At 41.5% G+C, this 26,366-nt stretch overlaps 1 protein-coding gene across 1 annotated transcript; it reads right to left on the reverse strand.

Moving 5' to 3' along the window:
• LOC144519973 (enhancer of mRNA-decapping protein 3-like) lies at positions 1-26,366 on the reverse strand. Its single transcript, XM_078253534.1, has 7 exons — positions 26,289-26,366; positions 23,898-24,077; positions 22,571-22,767; positions 13,595-13,951; positions 4,261-4,414; positions 2,231-2,448; positions 1-1,787 (listed from the first exon to the last, which is right to left on the reverse strand). Exons 2-7 carry the CDS (start codon positions 24,059-24,061, stop codon positions 1,453-1,455), a joined length of 1,425 nt encoding a protein of 474 aa, XP_078109660.1. The 5' UTR covers positions 24,062-24,077; positions 26,289-26,366; the 3' UTR covers positions 1-1,452.

The following is a 26,366-nucleotide window of genomic DNA, read 5'->3' on the forward strand; positions in this document are numbered from 1 at the left end:
TTTCCCTGAGTGAAGGTTTTATTTATATTAATATTCAGATATATTACTCAGAACTCCGTAGAAACCCCAACAGCTTAAGCTTCATCTAAACGTTTAACACCTGGATCTGGGCAATCTCTCAGGAGATTAAAAAAAAAAAAAAGTTCCATTTTCTTAGTTATTAAATATTTCTTGTTCACCACAAATTCCTTGATTCTTGTTTTACTATTTTTGTCAGAGCAAGCCAAGGCTACTACTTTATATATAAAAAAAAAAAAAGGTATCACCCCTTCATCACACATTCAGTCCAGAGACTGCTGACCTTGCATTAAACGATTCATTTAATCCCTAGTAGTGTAAAAGTTAGTTTAGTGAGAAATGAATCTGTCATTTATAACTAAAGTTTTAACTTGAAGTGCTGTATTTTGTTTAGCTGCCAGTCTAAAAAATGAGGCTATTTTCCTTTTACTTACGGTAAAGTTGACAATTTGCCGATCTGAGGTTATAACAGGAGATCACTATGCTGACCAAAAGAGAGGAAGTGGTTATTTCACTGAAGGTGGCTTAATTTGATGTGTGAAAATGGAAAGTAATAATTAGGTTTCACCACAATTTACTAGCTATCATCTCTAGATATTAACTTGGTCCAAGATGTTTTTGGTCCTTGGAATGTGTGCTTCAAAATTGTGTCTAATCTGCAAGAAATTAATCCTCGGGGGTGCCTGCTACCACTTTTCATTCAGTGGTTATAAACTCATAACTATCGTGCTATCGGATTTAACGTAAATGTAAAGTTTTTCCATTGCTCAGTCGTTCCTGAGATGTATTCCCAAAATAAACAAAAATATATATTCTGTGTAATATCCCCTTTTCAGTGAAACATGGTACAACCATTATTAGACAAAACATACCCATTTAAGTAAGTAAAAAAAAAAACTGCATTAAATTGAAAGACAATGGACATGGAAATCAACTGTGGGCCAGATGAATGGCAGGTTTGGGTTGGCAGACGGCTTTAGGCTGAGCTGTGCACAGGGTCACGACCAGACTCCACATGCAATCTAGAGGAGGAAACAGGAACTGTGTCTCTGCTGCTCTGACTGGTCACAGGATCAGAGGTCATAGATAGACTCACAGTGGTCAGCATTTTGTAAACATATTCACATCGTCACGGAGCCCTTATCAAAACACACCAAAGAACGGGAAACCTTTCCCTCTCAAAAACAAGAGGTGTCGCACGCAACGCGCGGCAACCCCGGGAGTTTCCAGCGGGGTAGGGAGGAAAGACCAACGCCATATGATTCCAGACGTGTCATGAAGTTCTATACACTTTGTAACAAAATACTGTTTACGTCATATAGTTTGCTCTCCAGCTATTGCCGCATACACAATGGTACCTTTACCCACTGTGGAAAAACAGACCATTCCCTCCTATTGTCCATTTGTAACTAAGCAATGTCAGTGGGTACTCTGTTATGCCGTGTGCAGAGGAATGACAAATTTACATCCAAAGGGTGAGTGGTAGCTGATTCCAACTTCCTGGAAAACCAGTTTAGGGATGCCAATGTCACAGAGGTAGACCCTGCTCTCCGTCTCAGCTAAAGGTAGTGGAAGGCCCAAAAAGAGGGTCCACTTCGCCTCGACAGCCTGATGCTCGCCGCTGACCGCAGGATCGATACTTAGGACTGGAGCCCGGTTCTGGTTGGCCCAGTCAGCGGCTGATTGGTACCAGGTCTGCTCCCTCAGCATTGGGTTCTCGTGGCAACCCAGGCAGTTGATGACCAGATCAACAGGGCTTGTTGGCAGGTCTGGCACAGAGGAAAAGGAGAAGAAAGAGACCCATAAAGTTGGTGAACGCAGTGTTTCAAAAGGTGCCTCACAAAACCATGAGAGAATACATTTTTGGTGCAAGGGATCCCACGAAAAACTGAAACCTGGGAGACACTAAAAACAATCTTCTACTGTCTAATCCAAAATAATTTCAAGTGTGCGGAGTCATAAATGATCGTCAAAAATGGTACAACTTGCCTTATATGCTGCTGCGCCACTAGAGGGCAACATTTATCTGTGCTGGTCTGTTCCAACAGAACAACATGAACTGATCCTATCAAAGACACTCTGAATCATGTTTCACCATCACTTTGGACACAGATCAGCCCATACACCTAGCATGGCCCTTTCCATCAGTGTCACTAAATCCTGAACGGACAGGGGTTTAATTATCTAAAAATTCTCCATTGGTGTGTTCTACCTTTGACGCCGGCCACTAGCTTGCTGTTGGTTCTGCTGTAGAGGTGGACCTCACTGGTGACCGACTCCTGCATCTTGACAAAATTGGGCAGGAACAGGATGACCTCCACTTCGTGGTTGGCCAAGTGTCTACCACAGCTGATGCCCTGGGCTCCCTGGATGTGTGGCCCACAAAGGAGGACCACAGTGGGCCTCTGGTGGACATTTTTTGGTGTGAGTCTGGGGACATTCATGAGATTACTTCACAGACAAAGTACAACCAATGTAGTATTCATAAATTAAACAATAAATATGTTATCAAACTAATTGCATCATATCCACTATGGGCTGATAACCAACCCTAATCCAGTCTCAGTCAAGACAACAGAACACATGACTGTTTAAAAACACCAGGGAGCCCTTTATACTGCCAGTGTAAACATGTGCTATTCTGAACCAGCATGCAATATCAACTCGTACTGTGATTCAATCACTTTAAATCACTACAACAAACAGTAACCTACAGGTAGGTTGAAAACACTACATACACATTTGATTAAAACGTTAATCTGTATTCAGATAGGACAGAACAACAAGTAACCTATAAAAAAACAAAAACTCTTTTTTTTAGAAAAAATTAAAACGTTAATAAAAAAAGCGAGTGCTGAAAGTGTGAAAAGTATAGAATATTCAACATGTCCTCTGTAGTGTGGTATATTTACTGATGTTTGCAATTTTAAAACTTTTTATCAGCTTTATATTGGGATTATTCATCTTTCTTAGTTAAAACAGGGACAATGTTGCTCACAAAAAAAAATAAAAATAAAAAATACTTTCAAACAGTAGAGGAAGACATTTACTGTTATGATAGTAAGTTGTTCATATATTGAAGATTGATCAGAGCCCTGACTTTGCGGTTAGACCCCTATCATCCAATGCAACAAAAACGTAACTGGTAGCTACGTAGAACTTTGAGGTAAATAGAAAGCCAGTTGGTGAGTTTACTAACTCCTGTTATTTATTCCATCTGCTTCATTTTGTATTAAAACTGTCAAACAAATCGCATGCATCAATAACTTTTGTTGAAAAACAAAAAACGTCAGTCCACTAGAAGGTTCTCTATTGTGATCATGGGCACTTTGGTGAATTAATTGGAAGCTTAATTTCAGCCTCGAGTATCTGTTCACTTTATGACTTGTATGACAGGGGGGATAGGGAAGTAGTGAAACACCATTGTAGTGTCTGTGATTCTGGTAATGCAATATAAATGTACACTTGATCTGAGCTCACAGCAGTTCCAGTGTAAACTTGAGACACACAAGTATTACAGTGCTAAATTGATAAAAAGGATCCAAGACAATAAAGCTGTTTGTTATATGAGCCTCTGTGCTGCCGTTCTTAAGTAGGACTACATCGCTCATAAAAGGTAAACAATACCAAACAAGGTTGCTTCACTGTATAAGGATGTTCGTGACCTGCAGTGTGACTGCTCACTGTAGTGTTCTAAGAAAATAATCTCAGAGGGGGGTCAAGGTTAATACCCTGTAACTTATGTAGAAACATGGCAGTAAAGATGATTGCCATGGAAACTGGAAAACATGACATGAAAACAAAAAGTTGGACAGACCCGCTCTAATGATTATACAACTACTCAGACAACGATGTTTGGCACATTGTTGCACATACCTTTTCTGATTATACCATGGCAGCGGATATTTAGAAACTAGCTAACTTCATTCTTTTACACCCTTATCAGACAGTGGTAGGCCGCCCCATGGGACACCCCCAGGGCGGCTGTGGCTCGGAGGTAGAGTGGTTGCCGGATCAATCCCAGGCTCCTCTGGCCACATGTCAAAGTGTTCCTGAGCAAGACACTGAACCCCAAGTTGCTCCCCGGATTCCGTTATGTATAGCTGTCCACTGCTCCTGATACTTAGGATGGGTTAAATGCAGTAATTGAATTTCACTACACTGTACTGTACTGGCTGTATGTGACGATTAAGAATAAAGTTTGATCCTTTTGATCCATTACACCACAGTGCTATTCTTTACCTGTTTGGTCCGCCCAGCAGAGTGAGGGCCATCTGACTAGAACAAACACCGATCGTCTCCAGCCTGCGCTCAAGAGACAGGCCCCAGCGCTCCGCAGCTGCTAGTAGACGCTTATGAAGCTCATAGGGCACGCTGGGAACCACCAGGCCTGAATCTGCAGAGAGAAAGCAGGAGGTGAGATAGATAGCATTTTAATGCGGTTCTATACTTTATCATGTCTAACGCAAAAGAACATTAGAGCATGAGCATGACAGGGTGGTTTACTTGTTAATAAAAACATCTTCCTGTTCTAGCAAACGCCTGCCCAGATGATGTGTCCTTAAGCAAGACACAAAAATAGAATTTTTGACATTTTAACATGCCACCATTGCTATCTAAGTCATCTCAAGCACCATGCCCAAACCAGGCAACTGAACCTTGCATGGCTTGTTGGTAGAGTTTATTCTACAGATAACATTCCTGTAAAAATGATCCATGTAAGATTTCTGATTTTATGACAGTGGGAGTTAGTACTGGGAGACATTTTGCTAGAATAAATGCCACCAGGTATATATTTTAATGTATGCCTAAATCTTGAATTTCAAAATGAAAACCGAGAAAGACGGAGCAGTATATATCAAATTTAGATAAAGTGTAGGAAATCCAATTTGTCCAAAATGAACTCCTGAAAAACAAAGCTGGAGAATATTCATCCACATATTTTTACTCTTACATCTTCCATTGGAGTGGTCTGACATGCAATATATTTCCAAATTAGACCTGAACTGTAGTACATCTTCATAAGTACCGTGTCATTTTGCAATTTATCTTTGTCAGTCAGTCATCGGTTCACCTTGAAAAACAACAGCTGGAGTAGAAGTGAAACCTAGAAACCCAACCTCTAAGATAATGACAAACTGTCTACGGATAAACACACAGATACACATTCCCCAGGGAAAAGCCCTTCCTCCTCCTTATGACCCGATCTGTTCTCATCACGGAAGATTCTCCATTTCCTGCGCTGTTTGTCACTGCTGTCTGTGGCAACAAAGGGAAGATTGTCAGTCTTTACAAAACATGACAAACATGAGACAGCCAGAGTGAGACGCCTATTCCCCCGCAGGTCGTCAGTTCACACGCACCATCACATGGTTTCTGACCAATCCCCAACCCTGAGCTCTGGGATGAGGCTATACTGGGGTGGACCCCCCACATCGGCTGCTGTCTCAGTCAAAACATACAGCAGGTTGGCGTGACAAAAAAGGGACAAACATCATATACACTGTATGTATATTTTTATATGAACACCTGCACCTCTATCCCAACAGCTCCTGGTGAGAGATTTGGGGGGGGGGTTGCTAAACATTGGAGAGGCATGGTGTGCTATGGAGGGCTAAACAGCAGATTCAACTCATTTTCTTAAATTAAAATTGTGACTCATAAGGCCAATGGCTATTAAACAAGAAAAATCTTTATTTTGAACCAACCAAAGTAATTCATACTGTAACTTTTTAGTTGGAATATGTCCCCCAACTTGATTGCACTTGGCATTTCAAGGAATGCACAACCTGTTTCAAAAGATCATGTCTTTGATGGAGAACTTAACGAAAACACTGTCAAAACTCTCTATATTGCCAAGTCAACAAATCCAGTGCACCTACAACTACAGAAAGTCCCCCATTTGACATTTGGGGCCAAACTCAGATATTGTTTTTGGGCGTAGACAAAGTCCATTTGGCAACAAAGAAGCAATGCTATCACTACAGCAAACATGTTTGTTTTAGGGTTGTGCTTGCCTGACAAACATACACCACTGAGTATACCCTTTCTTACTTGCACAAATAGCCATGTAAGACTTCTTAACAACAAGGGAGGGGAAACAGGCTCATGAGTGCTTTAAATCCCCCTCACTACACCAGCTGGACAAAACAGGAAGAAACTGAAGTGAATGAGGAACGATCTTCTGTCCCTTAAATGTTAAGGTAGCCTTCAACTTGACACATTACTGGCCAGTGATGGAGGACCAGTTGTAGGGGGCAGCTACCAGAGAGTCAAACAGTAAAGGACTGAATATGTGCAAGAAGGTGATGGGCCAATTGCATCACATGGACCCTACTTTGGGCGGGTTAATCTATTTTACTGAAGAGGCCTGACATGCAGCACGACACTGAGCACTGGTTTCAAGAATTGTGCAGATGTTTACCTTTTGTATAAAATGTTCTTACCAGGTCAGATATCTAGTAACTACATGTGGATTGGACGTCTTTAACCACCATTACATTTCCACTCACTACCACCATCAGATCAAGCTTTTTTCACCTTCTCTTTAGTAACCATCTTTCTTTTAAGAAAATGCCTCAATCCCATTGTTTTTATGTGTCTTGTCACATGAAGTCACCTAACCTTGTCAGAATTTTTTTTTATTTTTTTTTTTTTTTTTTTTATTACTCTATTAGAGAATTACAATTAAAGCCTTTGATCACTGTACAAACTGAAGTGTGTGGAACCTTTAAAGAGCCTTTGCTAATCCCTAGCTGTCTATTGCCCGTGGCACATTAGAAGGGTAATGAAAGTCAAGCTGGGGGAACTGCAAGGCTCGGGATCCCTTTGATAAATAAAGCTGCTGGGAGGCAGTTAAGTCCTTAATGGCCCCCTACAGATTTCTGGCCTGGTAGCTGAGAACTTGGTGGCCTCATTGGTGTGCACAAATTCACACACCCCTTATCCTACAGCACACGCACAAAAATCCACACACACGGAATTCTTGCTTATCTTTAGGTTGGTCCTGCTCCCTTCCCACAATTATTTTATTGATACCGCACAAAGACTGCTAATATGTTTCATTGGGCAACTGAAATGCCATTCCTTACATGAGCGATAAGCAGAGAAAAGTCAACTGCCTCTTGTCATGCAAACTGCTGCCTTGAGTGCCAAGATCAGAGGAAGTTGCATGCACCAATTGCTTTCTAACCATCCCGCCAGGTGCGCTTCTTAATAACTCTCTTGCTGAAGTTGCCGCTACCAAAACTACCCACCCACATGCCAATTCCTCCTCCTTCAAACGCCTACACAAATGAAGTGATTTTCTCACACACACACACACACACACACCTCAACCGTAAACTAGCTAAACCGGGTAGCCATTAGTATGCAGCGGCACTAGAATAAACTGAGCTGGAAGTAATCCTTCAAGCATGACAAGGAAACCGACGGGACTGAAAGCAATACACGATGGCTGGATGCGGGCCATGTGTGACTAAGGCTTGTGTTGGGTTAGGGAGGGTTAGACGAGGCTGTTCCATTCCTCTCTGCTGCACCGCAAGAGTTTAACTATGTTGAGCTGCACTCTGACGAGGTAGCAAGATGACGGTGCATTGATTCAGTGGGGCACAGAAAAGAAGCTTAATGCAGTAATCTGTGAGATTTCTTTTACCATTTTGGTCATTTCTTTGGTTCCAACAGCTCGTTGTTGGGAAAAAAAAAAAAAAAGAAGAGAGTTTCTGCACTTCTGCAGACCACAACAATCCGGTGCAACCAAGGCAGGACAAAACAGTGTGAAGTAACAAAAAATTCTTCTTACTTAGTTTTATTTCTTAAGGTGCATAACAGTGACTAACGTTTCGATGTAGGGTTACATCTTCATCAGAGTCCTTCTCAAGCTCGTTGTTGGGCTTTATGCGCTGCGTTTTGCACAAATCACTTATCAAACCATGTAGCATACTGCATTTCATTGGATTTTCTGTTAGTAAAGTTTGCTTCCTTCAATTTGTCTGTTCAGCCATAGTGAACGTCACTACTCAGGTCAATAACTTGATTTAGCAATGATTGCTGTTGCTGGACAATGAGCTTTCCATTGACATCAGGACAGTCAGCAGAAACTACATCTACGGATCTGTTCAGACCGCACCTTGACCCATAAATAATAATACAAAAACTATCTATTACCGTTTCTAAATGTTGCACTCGAAGCATTTCAGCATATTTATTGAAGTGTATATACTTCTTACAATTTTTGGGTTGTATCCACATAGTTGCACTTATTGTTAAGTCATATGGATAAAAACGTAAGCTAAATGAATGCAAGGCAATGTAAAAAGTAGTAGTTTTAGCGAGAAGCCATCATCGGACAATGATGCCAATCGGCTGACGGCTTCGAGCTGAAACGCTTATTTAAAAAAAGGTAAAGTCAATATGAATTTGAATATTAATTTTTTGATTCTTTCGCAAAATTTATGATCCCACACACCAGTACAGTGGGGCAAAAAAGTATTTAGTCAGCCACCAATTGTGTAAGTTCTCCCACTTAAAAAGATGAGAGAGGCCTGTTATTTTCATCATAGGTACACTTCAACTATGAGAGACAAAATGAGAAAAAAACAAATCCAGAAAATCACATTGTAGGATTTTAATGAATTTATTTGAAAATGATGGTGGAAAATAAGTATTTGGTCAATAACAAAAGTTCATCTCAATACTTTGTTATATACCCTTTGTTGGCAATGACAGAGGTCAAATGTTTTCTGTAAGTCTTCACAAGGTTTTCACACACTGTTGCTGGTATTTTGGCCCATTCCTCCATGCAGATCTACTCTAGAGCAGTGATGTTTTGGGGCTGTCGCTGGGCAACATGGACTTTCAACTCCCTCCAAAGATTTTCTATGGGGTTGAGATCTGGAGACTGGCTAGGTCACTCCAGGTCCTTGAAATGCTTCTTACGAAGCCACTCCTTCGTTGCCCAAGCGGTGTGTTTGGGATCATTGTCATGCTGAAAGACCCAGCCACGTTTCATCTTCAATGCCCTTGCTGATGGAAGGAGGTTTTCACTCAAAATCTCACGATACATGGCCCCATTCATTCTTTCCTTTACACGATCAGTCGTCCTGGTCCCTTTGCAGAAAAACAGCCCCAAAGCATGATGTGTCTACCCCCATGCTTCACAGTAGGTATGGTGTTCTTTGGATGCAACTCAGCATTCTTTCCCCTCCAAGCACGACGAGTTGAGATACTCTCTATATATACTCTCTAGCAAACTCCAGACGGGCCTGCACATGTACTGGCTTAAGCAGCGGGACACTGCAGGATTTGAGTCCCTGGCGGCGTAGTGTGTTATTGATGGTAGCCTTTGTTACTTTGGTCCCAGCTCTCTACAGGTCATTCACTAGGTCCTCCCGTGTGGTTCTGGGATTTTTGCTCACCGTTCTTGTGATCATTTTGACCCTACGGGGTGAGATCTTGCGTGGAGCCCCAGATCGAGGGAGATCATTAGTGGTCTTGTATGTCTTCCATTTTCTTATAATTGCTCCCACAGTTGATTTCTTCACACCAAGCTGCTTACCTATTGCAGATTCAGTCTTCCCAGCCTGGTGCAGGTCTACAATTTTGTTTCTGGTGTCCTTTGACAGCTCTTTGGTCTTGGCCATAGTGGAGTTTGGAGTGTGACTGTTTGAGGTTGTGGACAGGTGTCTTTTATACTGATAAGTTCAAACAGGTGCCATTAATACAGGTAACGAGTGGAGGACAGAGGAGCCTCTTAAAGAAGAAAGTTACAGGTCTGTGAGAGCCAGAAATCTTGCTTGTTTGTAGGTGACCAAATACTTATTTTCCCGAGGAATTTGCAATAAATTCATTAAAAATCCTACAATGTGATTTTCTGGATTTGTTTTTTCTCATTTTGTCTCTCACAGTTGAAGTGTACCTATGATGAAAATTACAGGCCTCTCTCATCTTTTTAAGTGGGAGAACTTGCACAATTGGTGGCTGACTAAATACTTTTTTGCCCCACTGTATATAACACTTTCTGGAGTTTAAGAACTTTGTAGAAAGAGAATCCTCCATCAGGTGAAAGTCATATAAAAAGGTCTATGGATCAAAACGTCAAAAAACTGCAGCTTGAACCTTAAAACGCATCACTTTACCTGACAGCATGCAGTTTCAAGAGAAAAAAACACACAGAGGTTCACATCTATCCCGAGGTCACTGGGTTATCACAGGTTAAAATATTTTGTGATGACACACATTTCTTTTGCATCCTGCTTTCTCCAAAGTGATACAGCAGAAATAAAGAAAAACGAGTAAAACCAGCCGACAGTTGGCTTGGTTGCAATTTGTGTTGCTGCATGGCTTATCTGGGCTGAAGAGGTTTCACTGCACAGCTGGAATCAATCACACCACAGGAAAGCAAGACAATAGCAGAACTAAACCTACACAGATTGGAACCTTTACAATTAACAATAGTCCATAGAAACGGGCCTGTCAAACACCCATGCCAGTGTGCTTTGGCAACCCTAACATACAGGCAGGCACTTTGTTTTTCTTTCTCTATTCTTGTATTGTTGATTATCTGTTTACTGGCAAAGATTCCAGGTCAAGAGCATTGAGGTTTCTTCCTGCTTCAGGAGGTGCTGTTTATGTAAGGCTGTACAGCGGCATGCTAATTACAGAGTGAAGAGGATGGGGATTATGATGACAGCCCTGGGAAGCAGATCTGCCTGTACAGTAAGAAAAGGAGGCTCTGCTTGGCAGCTGTCTGCTGAGTGGCAGACAGCTGCTCCCGCTGAGCTGCTCTGTGTTACCACAATCAGATTGACAGACAGTCTGGGATGCACAGCCTTGTTCCAGTCCTCCTAGTCCTACGATTGTTCAGGAAAGGGGAGTTACTGCGTATAGAACCTTGAATGCTGACCAGAGAGCAAGAGCGTATCTGGACCAGCCAAGAGAAGGGCTTTTATTAAGCATCACGATGGGGCTGATTGGTCCAATGTATGCCTGCTTCCCCAAATTAATCCACACTGGCCCTGCAAACTACCTTATCTTGTGACCAGACAAAGGTGGATTTTGATCCCTCTACTTGTAGTATAACACTTACTCATACACCATACTAGGGCTGGGCACCGAACGTCGATACTTTTATGGCACCGAAAAGAATTTCGGCCCCAAAAGCGTCTGAGCGCAAACTTATGTCATCTCTGCATATTGACAGAGAGTGGAGCTCCAACCCACACACACGTGCAGAGGTGCGGACGGAGTAAACTACGTCGGCTCTACAGTTTTGCTGAAGTCACAGTGAGCCAGAGCAATGCCAATGAAGTGGTTTCAAGTGTGGTTACAGTTTTTCAAAACTTCATGCAGACAGCGTTTGCTGCGATATGATATTAATGGTGAGCCGAAAGCGGCGCTGTGGTTTTAAATTTCCTCTGAGACAAGCAGGCACAACAGTGGTTTCTCTGCCCTGGTGACTGACTGACAGGCTGAGGTTGTAAGGCAAGGCAACTTTATTTCTACAGCACCTTTCAGCAACAATTACCAATTCTGAGTATCTGACTGTCGCACCCCTATCCAAAAGCACAACCAGTTTTATTAATGTTACTCTGAGTGAGCAGTGTTACCAACATTTTTTGAACTGTTTTGATTCACAATTAAGGTGGAAAATAAAAGTTTTGTGTTTAATGTATTTTTGTTGATGTTGAAATGGATTTTAAAACATACGGTATAGAAAAAAGTATTGTTAAGGAACCGGCATCGAAACTGAGGTATCGAAATTGGCACCGGATCGAAAGATTTTGATCTTTGATGCCCAGCCCTACACCATACAAGTCAGCCATTTCGCCAATACCACCCACCCTCCACCTTCCCACTGCTCCAGGTCCTACAGAGTGACTCTAGGGCCTGTGTTAGCATGCCATTTACTTATCCTATGTCTGTATTAACCAGTTATGTAACGCTCAGGTTCCTAAAGTGAGCTCAAGTGTGAGAAAGAACGGGTTTATCATCTCTGTGGGCCTAATTGCAAAGGAGGGCGGTGTGGGGATTCAAAAGCCAGGATAAACAGTAAACAGAATAGGCCTGTAGGGACGCGTCAATGACACACACGTGGGAGACCAAAACATTGCAGGATGGAGGACGAAACAGCAACCTCCTCACATAATTGCCAACAAAGCCCTGCAAAAAGCCCCAATAAAAGAAAAAGTCCTAAAAAAACAGCTCGCCCTTAATCATCGAAGGTATGTGAATACTTCAAATATAGCCCCAAACGTAAAAGGTGTCGTTATTTGCGCTCTTTGCCAAATGGAGTTGGCATACCACAACAGCAATGTGGGAGCATCTGAAACGGAGGCACCCCACGGTCACTCGTAAAGGAGACAATAACAACTAAGTACTAACGTTGGCTAAATTAATTTCATGTTTGTGTAGTGTGTTGTGTAGCCTGAGCTCTGCACACTTCAGTGGTGCTAGCTAACTATCTTAGCTCTCCATGCAGTTTGTTCGTGCTAGGTTAGTAGCTAACGTTAGCTAGCTACTGGTGCCTAGACAGCTGCGTTTAGCTAACGTTAGTTGTCATCTAATGTTGGCTTGAATCATAGCTAGCTTACGGCTGCAGAACATAGCTATCTATAGTAGCTAACGTTAGCTACTAACCTAGCACAAACAAACTGCACAGAGAGCTAAGATGCGTTGGTTAGCCTAGCACCACCAAAGGGCACAGCTGCATTAGCATGTAAACTTACAGAATAGCAGTTAAGAGATTTTCTGAAAAGTCAGTTTGATTATGCATCAGGTTTTATGTTGGGACTGTTATATTGTGTTAAACACTCTCAGGAATGTCTATACTGTGCACTGCACAGTGTTTGTTTTTGCACTACAACTTGATTTTTTTGAACAAGAGAGTTATGTTGGTACTGTGAAAGAGTAAACAGGCTAGCCTTTCATTTTGTATAACAGTAAAATAATTAATTTATTTTATTTTGTTTAAAGCAGAAGATTTTTTGCTGTGCAAAATTGTGGTTTAATAAAGTATATTATTAAGAATTTTCTGGTATTTATTTGAGATACATTGTTTTTTATTAATCGAGCAACAGAAAAATAATAGTTATATTAATCGTCCAATTAGTCGTTAGATTAGTCGACTAATCAATAAAATAATCGCCCGATTAATTGTTTAATAAATAATCATTTACCCCCAGCTCTAAACAGGAGGATATGATTTCAGTCAGCCTACCACAAGGAGACCTTTCTCTGACCAATGCATTCAATGAGACTCCCGGTTACCTGTATTGCGTAAAAACTGCTTTTTTATTTATTTATTTATTTTTTTTTTAAGATTCTTTTTGGGGCTTTTCTGCCTTTAAATTTGACAGGACAGCTAGGTGAGAAAGGGGAGAGAGGGGGGAAGACATGCAGGAAATCGTCACAAGTCTGACTCGAACCCTGGACCTGTGCGTCGAGGCATAAACCTCTCAGTATATGTGCGCCTGCTCTACCCACTGAGCCAACCCGGCCACGTAAAAGCTCAGCTTTACGTGCGAGAGTGTTCGTGTGTGCCGTATGATATGAGTGTGCACATGCGTCTTGTTCTCACCGGTACAGTACTCTTTGCCCCCAAGCTGGGGCACTGTTATCTGTCGGTATATGACAGGCTTCACCTCCAGAATATTCTCATCATGGCGATAGGACAGGGGCTTATGTTCGCCCTGACTGCTGTGAGGCCGTGCCCTGTTGCAGGTGGTCCCATCAATCTGGGAGAAGACAGCGGCTTTGTCGAACAGAGCCAGGTTTCCCTCAAAGTCAAAGTCTGTGTCCATGTTCTCATCAGTCCCGCCTCTGAAGCACTCGTCATCCTTTGGCCTCATCAGCTCTCTTGTACCTCCGTTCCTCACGTTGTTTTTCCTTTGTGTGGCCTGTGTCACCCCTCTGCTGTTAGATGAACCTGTAGAGACTAGAGAACACAGAGACATTAAGATTGAAGCGATTATCCGATTACTTCGACCCCACATGAATGCCCTATCTTGTGATGTTAACGAAAGTGAAAAGTAATTAGTGCATCTTAAAATCTCTGGTCTTGAATTCAACCAGTGAATAATTAATTATAATGAGACATTTTTGGCAAAACCTAACTTAAAGTTCCCCCATTTAGCTCTATAAGCAGCATATAAAACATGTCAGAATGGTAGTAATGTAGTTGTAAGCAGATTAATGTATTTGCTACGACTTTAACTCCTCCTGTGGGCACCCATAAGTGGAGACTAGTGTATAAACAGATAATTATAATATAGTAAAATACATAATATAAAATATATGTTTGTAGTTATAACTGCTGACAAATACTGTACATAAACACTATTATTTAAAGCTTACAACTACATAAAAGTATGTGATACACTACAACATTTATTAAATGTTTATATACTACTTGCTACTATGCTAAAAATAGGACTTAAAATTATTTTCAATTTAAAAATAATTATCAGTATATGCATGAGTTCAACATGTATGACACTTTACAGAAAAAGGATAAATCCAAAAAACCAAAGTAATAACATGGAAAGGGCAATTGTAGTTCATGGGCAGTGAAAATGGTTCCCATCCAAATATTGGGGTATTTCCTCACAAATTTAATTTTGTGTAAAATAACAACGTTATGGGAATCGTAACCTCACATACAGTTAAAGCCAGAGAGTAGGAGGCTTTGCTCTGGGCTACCACAGGCCCATTTTGACTTTAATCTTAAAACCAAAATGCACAGATTACCCAGACATCCCCCATGTCTCAGCTCTGCTCACATCCTAATCACCTCTGAAAGGAGTTATGAGCTGTCTTACTATACATCATTGTGTTGTGAATAATGTAATCCACACACAATGAGTTCCTGCACTCTGCAGTTTCAAATTCTGGCTAGATTGCTCCTTTTATCTTGTGTAACTCTGACCGGTACTTTTCTTATCCTCTCCCGGTTAGCAAAACAACACAGACACACAAATCATACAATGGCTGACTGAGCGGTACACAATAAAGTTTACATACATGTATGCACGGACAAAAAAAATAAATGAACAGAGAACAAAAAAAGAAAGAAAAACTGGAAAAACCTGGCCTTCAACCCCAACCACGCTGAGCTCTCACGCTAACAGAGAGACAGAGAGGCACAGTCGCACGCTACTGTCACTGTGACAGCTAAGGTACTATGGACTCTCACGCAAGACACTGGGAGGCATAGTACACTTGTATTGATACTAAGCCAATAACCAACATTAAGCTAAATCGAGACCTGCCTCAATACCACAACACGGCCTTACAACCACTACTACAGACCTTCCCAAATATAAGGTCATATTAATGTGCCTAATTTCCCTCTGAACACAGGCACACGTACTACTAAGTATTCCTAAGTGATATACTAATTATAAGTAGCAAGAACAACATTATTAAGTCTGGTCTAAAGTGTTGGGGAGAAGAGTGGTGAGTTAGTGCCTTTACCTGTGTGAAGGGAGATAAAAGCTACCATGCGTATTAGCACAAATCAACAATGTCTTTATTTACAAGGAAGTGTTTTGTCATGATAGTAATAAAAAATCTGAATGAACTGGGCAGAGCTCCAAGTCAAACAGGCTAATGAATAACAAGTAGGGAGACAGTGATCTTTACTGTGTTCACTTAAGACAAACTCACCACAAATTAGTACAACTACACAGGCCAGGAATATTTCACACTGAAAAATGGGTTATGGCAAAAATTGCACCGTTAAGTACATACATATTATAACACAGTGCTAAACTGTGAAAAACTAATCAAATTACGGAATATTTAGTAGTATTTTTAAATGATCTCTCAACTAATCATTAAATATTTGATATGCATTTTTCATTACAGTCCCTAGCATTTTCAGATAGGACTGCAGTTCCAGGTCCAGTAAATGCCATATTTAACCTGTTTGCAGATGAATCAGCTAAACGCGTATCGATAAAGATAAACAGTAGACTGACAGTGTGTAAAACCTACAGGCCACAGTGGGGGTAAACGCATTGAAATGCAAGACTAAACGGACATTCAGCCATATGACTGTGCGTGTCAGTAACGTCCAGCCAAGAAAAGGAAGAGAGAGCTGGTGGAGATGGCGGTGTGAGAACAACAATAACGCTAACAACAGGAGTAAGGCTGACAAGATTGAGCTACCCACTCTACTGTAAATAAGAAATGTGCTTGTTGCTGGTTTAAATGAAGGAACCAGCTGAGAAAATCTGAACATGAATCTGCAACAGTCACCACCTCAGTAACTAAAGCCGATGTGCCTGCGAGCAAGGCACTTAAAACCACTAAAACACACAAGAGTTGCTGTGCGGTTAATGGTGGAAGTCTGTAATCAAACTGGGAAGCTCTCAGTGTGAACGTGTGGAGCTGCATGAGTGTGAAGCTCAACAAAACGTAGGTGCCCAGCAAAACCTTTCCAAGATATACAGTATAGAGGTTAAAAAGAAATCTGAAGCAGGGATTTATGGGGAAAACACTAAGCTGCACACAATTTTACTCCATATACAGAGGCAGCGAGCTGGTTATGGGAACGGTTTTCATAAGGGCAGAGTCTTGGGGTCCTCTTTCAAAATGCCATTTTAATGAGATCTGTTTAAGTCTGATGGAATTCAACTCTGCATCATTCACAAAAGCAGTTTCTAAATTCCCATCCTACTCTCCCAGAAAGATAAATGGCAGATATTTAGAAACCATTTCTGGAATCCGAGATCTTGTATAAGCAACAGCCCACCCTGCTTTCTCTTCTTTGTGGCCGGGGGCTTCTTGGGAGCATGGCATTGCGTGTGAAAGGACCAGCCCTGCCCAAGCCACTCAGCAGTTTGGCCCCATGCAATTTGGGCATTAGCTCCCTGGCCACCAGCCTGAAAGCTGGAGATTAAAATAAAAAACTCAGAAAGTAAACACTGCTTCCACAATTGATATCGCTTTTGCCTTCCGAGCACACTGGGACAACATGGCTTCCTGTCGGGGAGGGGGGGTTGGGGGGTTTCCTGTGCTGAGCAGGAGCGAGGGAGGATATGTGGAGAGAGAGAGAGAGAGAGAGAGAGAGAGAGAGAGAGAGAGAGAGAGAGAGAGAGAGAGAGAGAGAGAGAGAGGACAGGAGGGTAACGAGGCACGAAAGCCAGGCTTTGCATAACCTTCTCTTTAGGAGCAGGCACGGAGAGGGAGGGGGGATGTTTATTGATCTTAGTCACACACATATTGTAAAGAGGAACTTTGGTACAAGCCTTTAGCACGCTATGGGAATCTCAGGGGTGAATTATAGCAAAAAAGTGTTAGGTCCCATGCTCAAGCTTCTGAATAGGAATTAGTGACACACAAGGAGTAGGAGCAGAGACTGGGTCAACGAGCTATGAGTCTTGCTGACAAAACGAAAATTGCAGACTGCAATATGAACATATCAACTTTTGATTTTGATTGAACTTCATATTTTCTTCTCTCCAAAAAACAAACAAAAAAACAACTGGCTTTCTTTTGTGCTAGCTTCATCTTCCATGCACAGGAAAGTACCAGAGCAGAGGTCATTTTTACAACCAAGCTCAAGAATATTACACAGTGTCCATTAGCCAATTCTATTGATCTCTGACCTTTCCATTGTTTGGTGATCCTGAGTGTGAAAGTGAACTGGCTTTAACTGATTCTGGCAGAGGCCACCGAGCTGTCCAAGCAGTCTTCCTGCTGACTGGATGTTGACAAGAGGAAATGCCGTTTTTAGCCTTTATCTAATCAGTAAGGTTGGGTAACACATTCTGATGTTTACAGCTACATGTACAACTTGGGACTTGGACAAAAATGCAAATATGTGCATTTCTGTATCAAGGTGTGACTGAGACGTGACAGCAGAACTGCCCTGACAATCCATGATATTTTGTAGTTATTTGAATTGTTTTATTCAATCACATTTTGGATATAAAAATGGGTTCATTTTAATTCACTTTACTACTCTCAATTTCTTTTTAAAAAAAGACAGTAAAATTGAAAGTTTTTTAACAAGCTATTTTTTAACAGTTAAAATGTCAACATTTTAGAGGTTTCAGAAATGACCTAACAGCGTGCACACAACCTTAAAGCCAATCTGAGCATGTGCAGAGCTCCAAATTATCAAAAGCACTACATGATTCATCATTTTTAACTTCAGGCAGCTACTGTAACTGTACGTATGACTCATAATACATTCTCAAATGACTCACGACATCTGCCAAAGAGGAACAGTGGTCACAAGTTGACCCTTATGACTGTAAGACAGTGGACAAGACACCTCCTAATGATCAACACTACAAACCACGGCACCACAAATTACTACAGAGGACTACTACAGAGAAGAATAAAACACTTCTACTACAATATTTAAGCTCTTATACAAACAATAATATAAGCTTCACAATAGTCAAATGTTTTGGCTCGGGCCACTGTGTCGCACCACTCTGCTAAGTGTTCCTGTTACTTTGTCCCCCCCCCTTTACTTAGATTAATCGAGCAGGTGGTGACATAAAAGTCAATAACACTGAAAAAAAAATCACTTTTTAGATTTATTACATTAAACTAAAAGTAATTAGGGCCCGAGCAGTGAAACTGCAAGGACCCTATTGTTTTTGGTCAGATTATTATTATTTTTCCCGATTCCTTCGTCGCATGCATGAAAACTAAAAAATTTGCACACGTCACAACTGGTGAAAATTGCAAAGATTAAAAATAATTACTCATATGCACCACTAGGTGGCGCTATTGCAGAAAAAACAACATGTGGCCCTATAACTCCCAAACCGTACATCGCACATTCAAAAACCATATATCTTCGCGTTCCCTGGATCCAGCTGAATCTCCTGATATAGGCCACGCGCATTTTCGCCTAGACTTTTATGCGTGAAAAATCGCAATTTATCGAAAACCTACTTTGTCGAACTCCTCCTTGGCAGGTAGCATCTCCAGACGGACCTGACAAAAAGTATTCCAAAGAATTTTTATAGGATAAAAATTGCACATATTACGCACAAACAAATTTGTGTAGCTAAGTATGAAAACACCAACTTTGCCATATCTCGACCAAAATAATTGCTATCAACGCAAAACTTAAGATTCTTGTTTGCCATGACCCTCTGGAGGTGCCCCACACATTTTAAAAAAAATTGGCCACTAGGGGGCGCTACAAGTACATACATTTTATAGCTCATAAACGGCTCACCCGATTTTTACAAAATTTGATGGGTACCATCTAGGGCCACTCATGAGGCCACCCCTACAGTAAGGTACTGATTGGTCAAAGTGGGCGTGGCCTATGGGACCCTAATTGGTTTTAGCCCTTGGGCACATTTTTGACGGCCTCAATATATACGAAAACTCACAAAAATTGGCGCCCACATAAACACCTGGGAGCTTTGCGAGACTGTACAGCGATTTGGCCCATACCTGTAAGTGGGCTCCATAGCGCCCCCTAATGCGTGGAAGGCCTTAACTTGGACATAGTTGCTCCGATCTTCACCAGATTTAATAGACACATTGCTCTAATCATTGCGGACATATTTCCCATTTACCTTCATTAGCTCCGCCCAACTGGAAGGCAGCCATTTTTAATTATGTATTTTTCATGTGTTTTACATTCTTTCGAACTCGTCCTAGGCCGTGATTTCAATCTTCTTGAATCTTTGCAGGTAGTATCTGTTGACCCTCATGACGAAAAGTTATCCAAAGAATTTTGATAGTTGAAAAAATGCGCAAGTTACATCAACTTCCTGTCTAAACAGGAAGTTGCGTTATCTTGGCAACAATTATTCCGATTGCCCCAAAACTTCACAACGTTGTTCCTCATGGCCGGTTTAGCATCTGTGCCAAACTTGGCGGCAATCGGCCATTAGATGGCGTGGTTTTAATTTTTTTTAATTAAATCAGCAAAATATTGATATATGGGAAACATACTTTGTCTAACTTCTCCTGGGGTGCGAGTCCGATCGGCACGAAAACTTGCATATAGACTCGGAGGACCCTCCTGACAAAAAGACATCAAAAGAATTTTGATAGCTAAAACAATGCGCAAGTTATGGAGGACCAACTTCCTGTAGGTGGGTGTCGAAACAGGAACGGTTGTATCTTGCACACGGCTATTCCGATAGACACAAAACTTAAGACAGTTGTTCCTCTTGTGCCAATGAGGCTTTGTGCCCAATATGGTGCCAATCGGACTTTAGATGGCGCCGTTTTCATTTTTTTTTTTTATTAATTTGCAAATTTGCACATTTGCGCAATGCGCAAGTTATGGAGGACCAACTTCCTGTAGGTGGCTGTTGAAACAGGAACTGCAAAAGTTATTCCGATTTACATGAAACTTTCAATGTGTGGCCTAGACGTGATATTGAGCCGCTGCCTATACTCTAGCCACACCAATGTACACAGACCATGCCCCCTTTCATAACTTGTGAACCGTTTAAGGTAAACTGAGAGGTATCATTGAATTCAGCAGAGAGTTCCCTTTTCATTGGTGACGATTTGCAGTGTCCGAGTGCCGCGCAAATGCACGGCCACAAAGAGTGGCGTCCGCCAGTACCCCGACCTGCAAGAGGCGAGGGCCCGCTCATCGCTGCTTGCAGCTTTAATTATTATTTTCACCAAAGCCGAGCAGTGTCCAACGTACATTCAACCCTGGTCAAGAGGACCCATTTCAGGTCGTCTGTGTTGATATTCTATGCATTTCTTAACTTTATTCATTTATCTTACAGCGGTTTTCTTTTATATTGTTCTCCTGCTTTCATATTTTATTTGTTATTTATACAGCTTTGTATTGTCACACATTGTATTTCTTCTTATATTTTTTTTGTAGAGCTGACTGCTCAAAAATTTGAATTTACCTGTACAGCCCTGTACCTGTGCAAATGGCGATACACATCTATTTTATTCTAGTGCCCGGCCGGTGTGCGTGGGAGCGGGGAGTTAATCAGAGGGACTAGGCTCTGTGCTGCTGCTGGTTAATTTGGGCAAAGCTGCTTTGTTGTACCCATCATAGCATAACGATTTATACAGTATATCCGGTTTCCTTTTATGAATGACGAATAGATTACCGCCACCTGCTGGCAAGGAGAGTTATTTCTTCTCATGCAGGCGCAGAATGTATGTGCTAGTTGGCCGTCGACTGAAGTCTTTCGCGGTGTGTTCAAGTGCAACTTTTTGGCCAAGACATCGGCGACGTGAGGCTACGCCACAGTCGGCCTTCGTTGCCACTAGTTCTGGCAACGAAGAACTAGTGGCAATCCATCTGCTTGGTGCGTGAGCACCATTTACACATCGAAAACAGTGATGCTGAGTGACTTTGCATTTTCAGCCTCTTTGGTAGCAACTTTCTGCTGTGTGTCACATTTCCTTCAGTCTATAAACAATATCTATGTTGTGTTCCTCAACAGAGGAGTACTGTATGTCCATTGTTGTGGAAAATACCTGTCAACAATAGTAAAGTGATTTAAAAAAATAAGAGATGCAGCTTCACAATGATTAAGCAAAATCTTCAAATAAACTGGGCTAGTCTAACCTATGAAAATGTCAAACCGTCATTTGTTAAACAAAATGTACTTGTCTTGTAGTATTCCACCACACAATCATGACCTCCTTTGACTCCTTGATGTTCACTTGTAGCAGCTTGTTTAGCACCTGCAGTGTTGAGTGTCACAGGCTTCAGAACAAAACTTGATTCTGTTATTTGCTAAGTTAGCAAACTTTGTGTATTCATTACTCATTAGAACAGAAAAAAGATGTTAACAATTCAATCATGCTAGCTTAAATAAAAAAAGGACTAGAATTCCAAGTATGTCCAAAATGTTATGAGATATCATATAATCATCAGTAACTTCCCTCACTTCCGCTTTCTTTGAGTTAACTTTAAACTCGGGCCGGATCGAGCAACATTAACCGAAACCTCTGAGCAACATTACAGGCTGAAAATGGCAAGTTTTAAAGAAACTTTGGATCGTGCAACGAGGAAGGCCTGCTCGGTTCGTTCAGGGAATGACCGTAAAGATTTACAAAGAATATGTTTATGTTACTCTCTAACTGGGACATTTGGGGACCTATTGTTGGGGATTTGCTGTGGACAAAATACACATGGTGATGGCAAGACACTGGTTACGTTTAACCATGTATCCAGCTAATTTATATAGCTCACGTTACTGTATTATGGGAACAGTTAACTTCATTTAATATTGTGATGTGGCATTTGCGGGGTGCAAAAGTTCCACCTAAACATTTTCCTTCCCGAGGCCATATTGAAGAGCCACGCTCGCTGCGTCCGGAGCTTAGCGCTGCCCAAGACCATTGTGATGGGTTTAAAGAAATGAAAACAACCCCTGACTGTTTTTTCCTCCTATCCAGTAGTTCATGCTCCTGTTGCCAGAACTTCATCTGCAGCGCTGTGGAGACAGGTCTGGCAATGCGAGACTAGGCATCATAACGCTCAACATAATGTCAATATTTGTTTTACTTTGATTTGTATTACTCTATCAAAGAAAATTAACTGAGAAGTGATTTAACCCCAGGTCACCCATCTACCTACCTCTGCGTAGGATGGTGATTGGAGCAGTGCTGGCATGAGAGCTGCTGCTTGTTACATGAGGGTGAGTGACTCCGTTACTCTGAGCATGGCATCCTGAAGGTATGAAGCTGGGTTCTGTTGCAGCTTCCTGACCAGAGCTTGACTTGTTGACTGTATTCTGGATATCTAGGAACTTTAGCTCCTTGATATCCATGGCACTAGAAGACAAAACAAATGAAAACTGCATTCAACAGGTCCCTAGACTTAGATTTTTAACTCGGCATGCCGAAACAAAAAACATTGAGACATGGCCTGTTGAGCCTATTGGGTGGGAAAATCCATTAACATTTAAAGTGCTCATGTTTTGCTTTTTCCCTTTCCTTTGTGTTTTTTTAGATAGATAGATAGATCTATATCTATCTTTTTTTGTCCAAAGTCCACCCCAAAGGGACTTACCATCTCCAACAGAAAACACTGTTCACAAACTGCTCTGTTGTTGTTGTTCAGCCTTTACTTCCGTGACAAACGTGCATCACTTTATCACACGTTATAATGCTCGCCTAGCTGCTAGCATGGCACGATCTCGTACTCTGCTTCTGATTAGCTAGTTGTACTTACCTAGGTACTGCGCATGTGCAAAACATAGAGCTCAACACACAGGGTGAAAAGAGGAGCTGCAGCAATGTGCAGTACAACAAAAATGTTTTTTTTTGTTTTTTTTGTTGTTTTTTTTAAATCAAACCATTTAAACCTATTCTGGTACAACCTCTAAATACAATTATGAAGCTGAAAATGACCAAAATATGAGCACTTTAAGGGATAAGGGTTTCATTTTCATACCTCCACAAAAGGCTGCACATTAGATTTGGTTAAAACAGTATTAAAAAAATAAAAAATTAAATCAGCATCTGGAGCTGGAACTGAATCAAAAATGCACATGGTGATAGACAATGCAGATTGTTTTCATCCTTGTAGGTGCAGTAGATTAGAAAAGAACAAAATGGTCAAAAGCACTGTCTTCTAATGATGAATTGTTTTTCAAATTCCTGGACCTTACAAACTGATCTCTTGTTCATCAGCCCCTTCCACCAAATGTCATTTTGACCTTTAACCACATTTTGACACTAAAATATAATCTCCTTGGTGGTGGACAAATCTGATTCATGGCTGCATGCGGGATACAGACATTAGGGCTTTTTTGTTAAAACTGTAGTGAGGGGGAGGGGGTTACAAACATTTGACTACTGATGTTGTAAAGCCTTCAACATTGCCTAGGGCACATTGGTTAAATCGGTTGATGACAACAGGAGAAGCAAAAGAATGTGTCAGCATCCTTCTTCTTTCTTACCTGAAAGTGACCTCAGGAAGAGGACATCTGATCCCATTGTGATAGGGCTGTCTCAGTGAGATGGTCTGGCTGGCGTGATCAACAGATGACACCTCTCCCTGATAAACTCCCAACGTCACCCCACAGTTTATAGACACAACACTACCCAACCAGTCTGTGGCCATTCTGTTCACTGCGATCCTATGGTTCAAAAACAAACAAGAGAAATGATGATCAACCTACAGTATAGCAGTTTAAATTACTTTCAGCCAGGGCTGTAGCTACAATTGAGGAAAACAATATTAGGGTTTTAGCAACCTGCGAGGAGTTAAAGGCCGTTTTATAGTCCTGCGCAGGCTCCACGCAGAGCTTTCGCCGTAGCCTACGTAAGTGGCTGATGTTTATACTTGTGCGCTGGTGTGTGCGTCGAGCCGGCATATGTGTGTGTGTGTGTGTGTGTCACATCCGAACCGCTCGGTTCGCTTGTCTCGGTTCGGAGAGCGTGTGCATCGCACGGTTCGTCAGTACACAGTTAATGTGCAGTAACCACTTACTGCCGTAGTGCCCACTTTCGACACCTATGTTAAAACACTTACTGGAAACGACGAGGGGGATGAGCGTGACGAACGAACACATGGCAGCTGATTGGACGAACGCGTCACGTGGTTCTTGCTGGTCCAAAAATTTCAAAACAGACTCTAATGGCGTCTCGTTCTGAATACGATCTCATATTTTACGGAAATAGTTCACCGAAAAATGTTTCCGAAAACATTTTAAGAGAGAAATAGGCCATACAGTTGCTGAATCTCTGTTTCTGCAACTGACCGCTCCTCAGGTGGAGTGTGGAGTGCTGCTGCTGGTCACGTCACGTACAGAAATGACGAGTGGGAGAGATGAGGAAGGCTGCCCGGAGTTGGAGGATGCGCCAGCGTCGTATATAGTCTGGTGTGTGGGAACATTTTGGATTTCATGTTACCTATGATGACAGCGGAAAGAAAACAATAGATAGAACTGCCACTGTGTGCATGTATTGTGCAACGCTACCAAGCCATGGCCGAGCGACGCCGCGACGTGTAGTTACATTTTTCATGTGGTGCACGTCAGTTCCATCTCACTTGGAATTTTTGAACCTCACCATTTCTAAAATCATGGCCATTTCAGACCAGATCATCTGGCTTCCCTGGTATGGAGCATTAAACCAAAATCCATTAAATAATCTGCTAGATCAGGGATCTTCAACAGGGGGTCCGGGACCCCTAGGGGGTCCTCAGAGTCAATGCAGGGGGGGCTTCTTAATTTTTTAAGTTTTAAAAAAAAGTCAAGAATTTTTCATATTAGCAAATATAATTCCCCAATGATGATATGCTTACTGGCCTATAGTAGTCCCTAAAATAGCCATCCACATTTATGTTATAACATTAAAACATGATTTATAAAACCATGCCAACAGTTAAAAGGCTATTTTAATAGTTTAGTATTCTATGCACTAAAAAAGGTATAAAGGCTTCAGGCCGGCCTACACATTATTGTAAGCCCAGTTTAATATGCAACTCACTTTTATACAGTCCATGTAGTAGGGGGTCTGCTTCAGCTCTCTTTCAGTTAAGGGGTCCTTGGGTTAAAAAACGTTGAAGACCCCTGTGCTAGATTTTTGTTGCCAAATGTATCAAATGTTTTAAGACCCAGTAAATGAAGACATTACACAAATGATCATGATCTTCTGAAATAATTAACAATGCCTATCCAGTGAAAAACAAGGCAACTTAGTCTCCGAGTGTTCTTCACCTTCTCAATGGGAGCAGCAGACTTCGGTCCACTAACTTTATGCAGCACCTGCTTTTAATTAAATTGGTCCACGCTGCTCCCCTGCAACGTAATTCGTAATTTAACGTTACTTCCATCCATAAAGAAGAGACTATGGCGATTCAATTCTAAATTATATTTTAAATTGGGATAAGTAATTGACATCTTAGTGATTTGGGATGCTGCCTATTAAAAACTAGTCCTAATTAAGCTCTTCCTTTGTGTCAAACTTAGCTACGTTACCGAGCATTGTGCAAATGAGCTATAACGTTACCGCTAGCTATGTTAAAGGTTGTTTGTTGTATATTTAGTTGCAGCACTGCGTTGCCGATTCGCCTGAACCTCCGAGGTAGAGTTAACTTTTAAAAACTTGTGGGGTAACCTAAAATAGCATCCATATGAGGGCAGTGTTCAGAGAAATATATGGAAAATCACAACATTAAGCACCACTAAGTTGAGCTGGCTAGCTGGACAGCTAACATTAGCTTTGCTTCTGTCCGCACTGTTTGCTTTGTATCTAAGCGGACTGCTGTAAACTTGTGGCGAGGGTTACTTTTTTAAATAGGCTACTCAACCGGAGTGTGTTCAGTCGATAACGGATATATGTACCTTGTCGATAAATCTGTAGCGAAGGGCCAAGGAAAGCCACAGCTCCAGCTCTTGGTTGTGTCGTTTTCCGGGTTTATA

Source organism: Sander vitreus, chromosome 1, assembly GCF_031162955.1.
Source record: "Sander vitreus isolate 19-12246 chromosome 1, sanVit1, whole genome shotgun sequence".
NCBI lineage: Eukaryota > Metazoa > Chordata > Actinopteri > Perciformes > Percidae > Sander > Sander vitreus.

Coding starts and splice junctions, on each gene's coding strand:
- LOC144519973 (XM_078253534.1), bottom strand. CDS start 24,061: ATGGCCACAGACTGGTTGGGTAGTGTTGTGTCTATAAACTGTGGGGTG. Junction 13,952..22,570: donor AATCACCATCCTACGCAGAG/GTAGGTAGATGG, acceptor TGTGTTCTCTAG/TCTCTACAGGTTCATCTAAC. Junction 4,415..13,594: donor GGGCAAAGAGTACTGTACCG/GTGAGAACAAGA, acceptor TTCTCTCTGCAG/ATTCAGGCCTGGTGGTTCCC.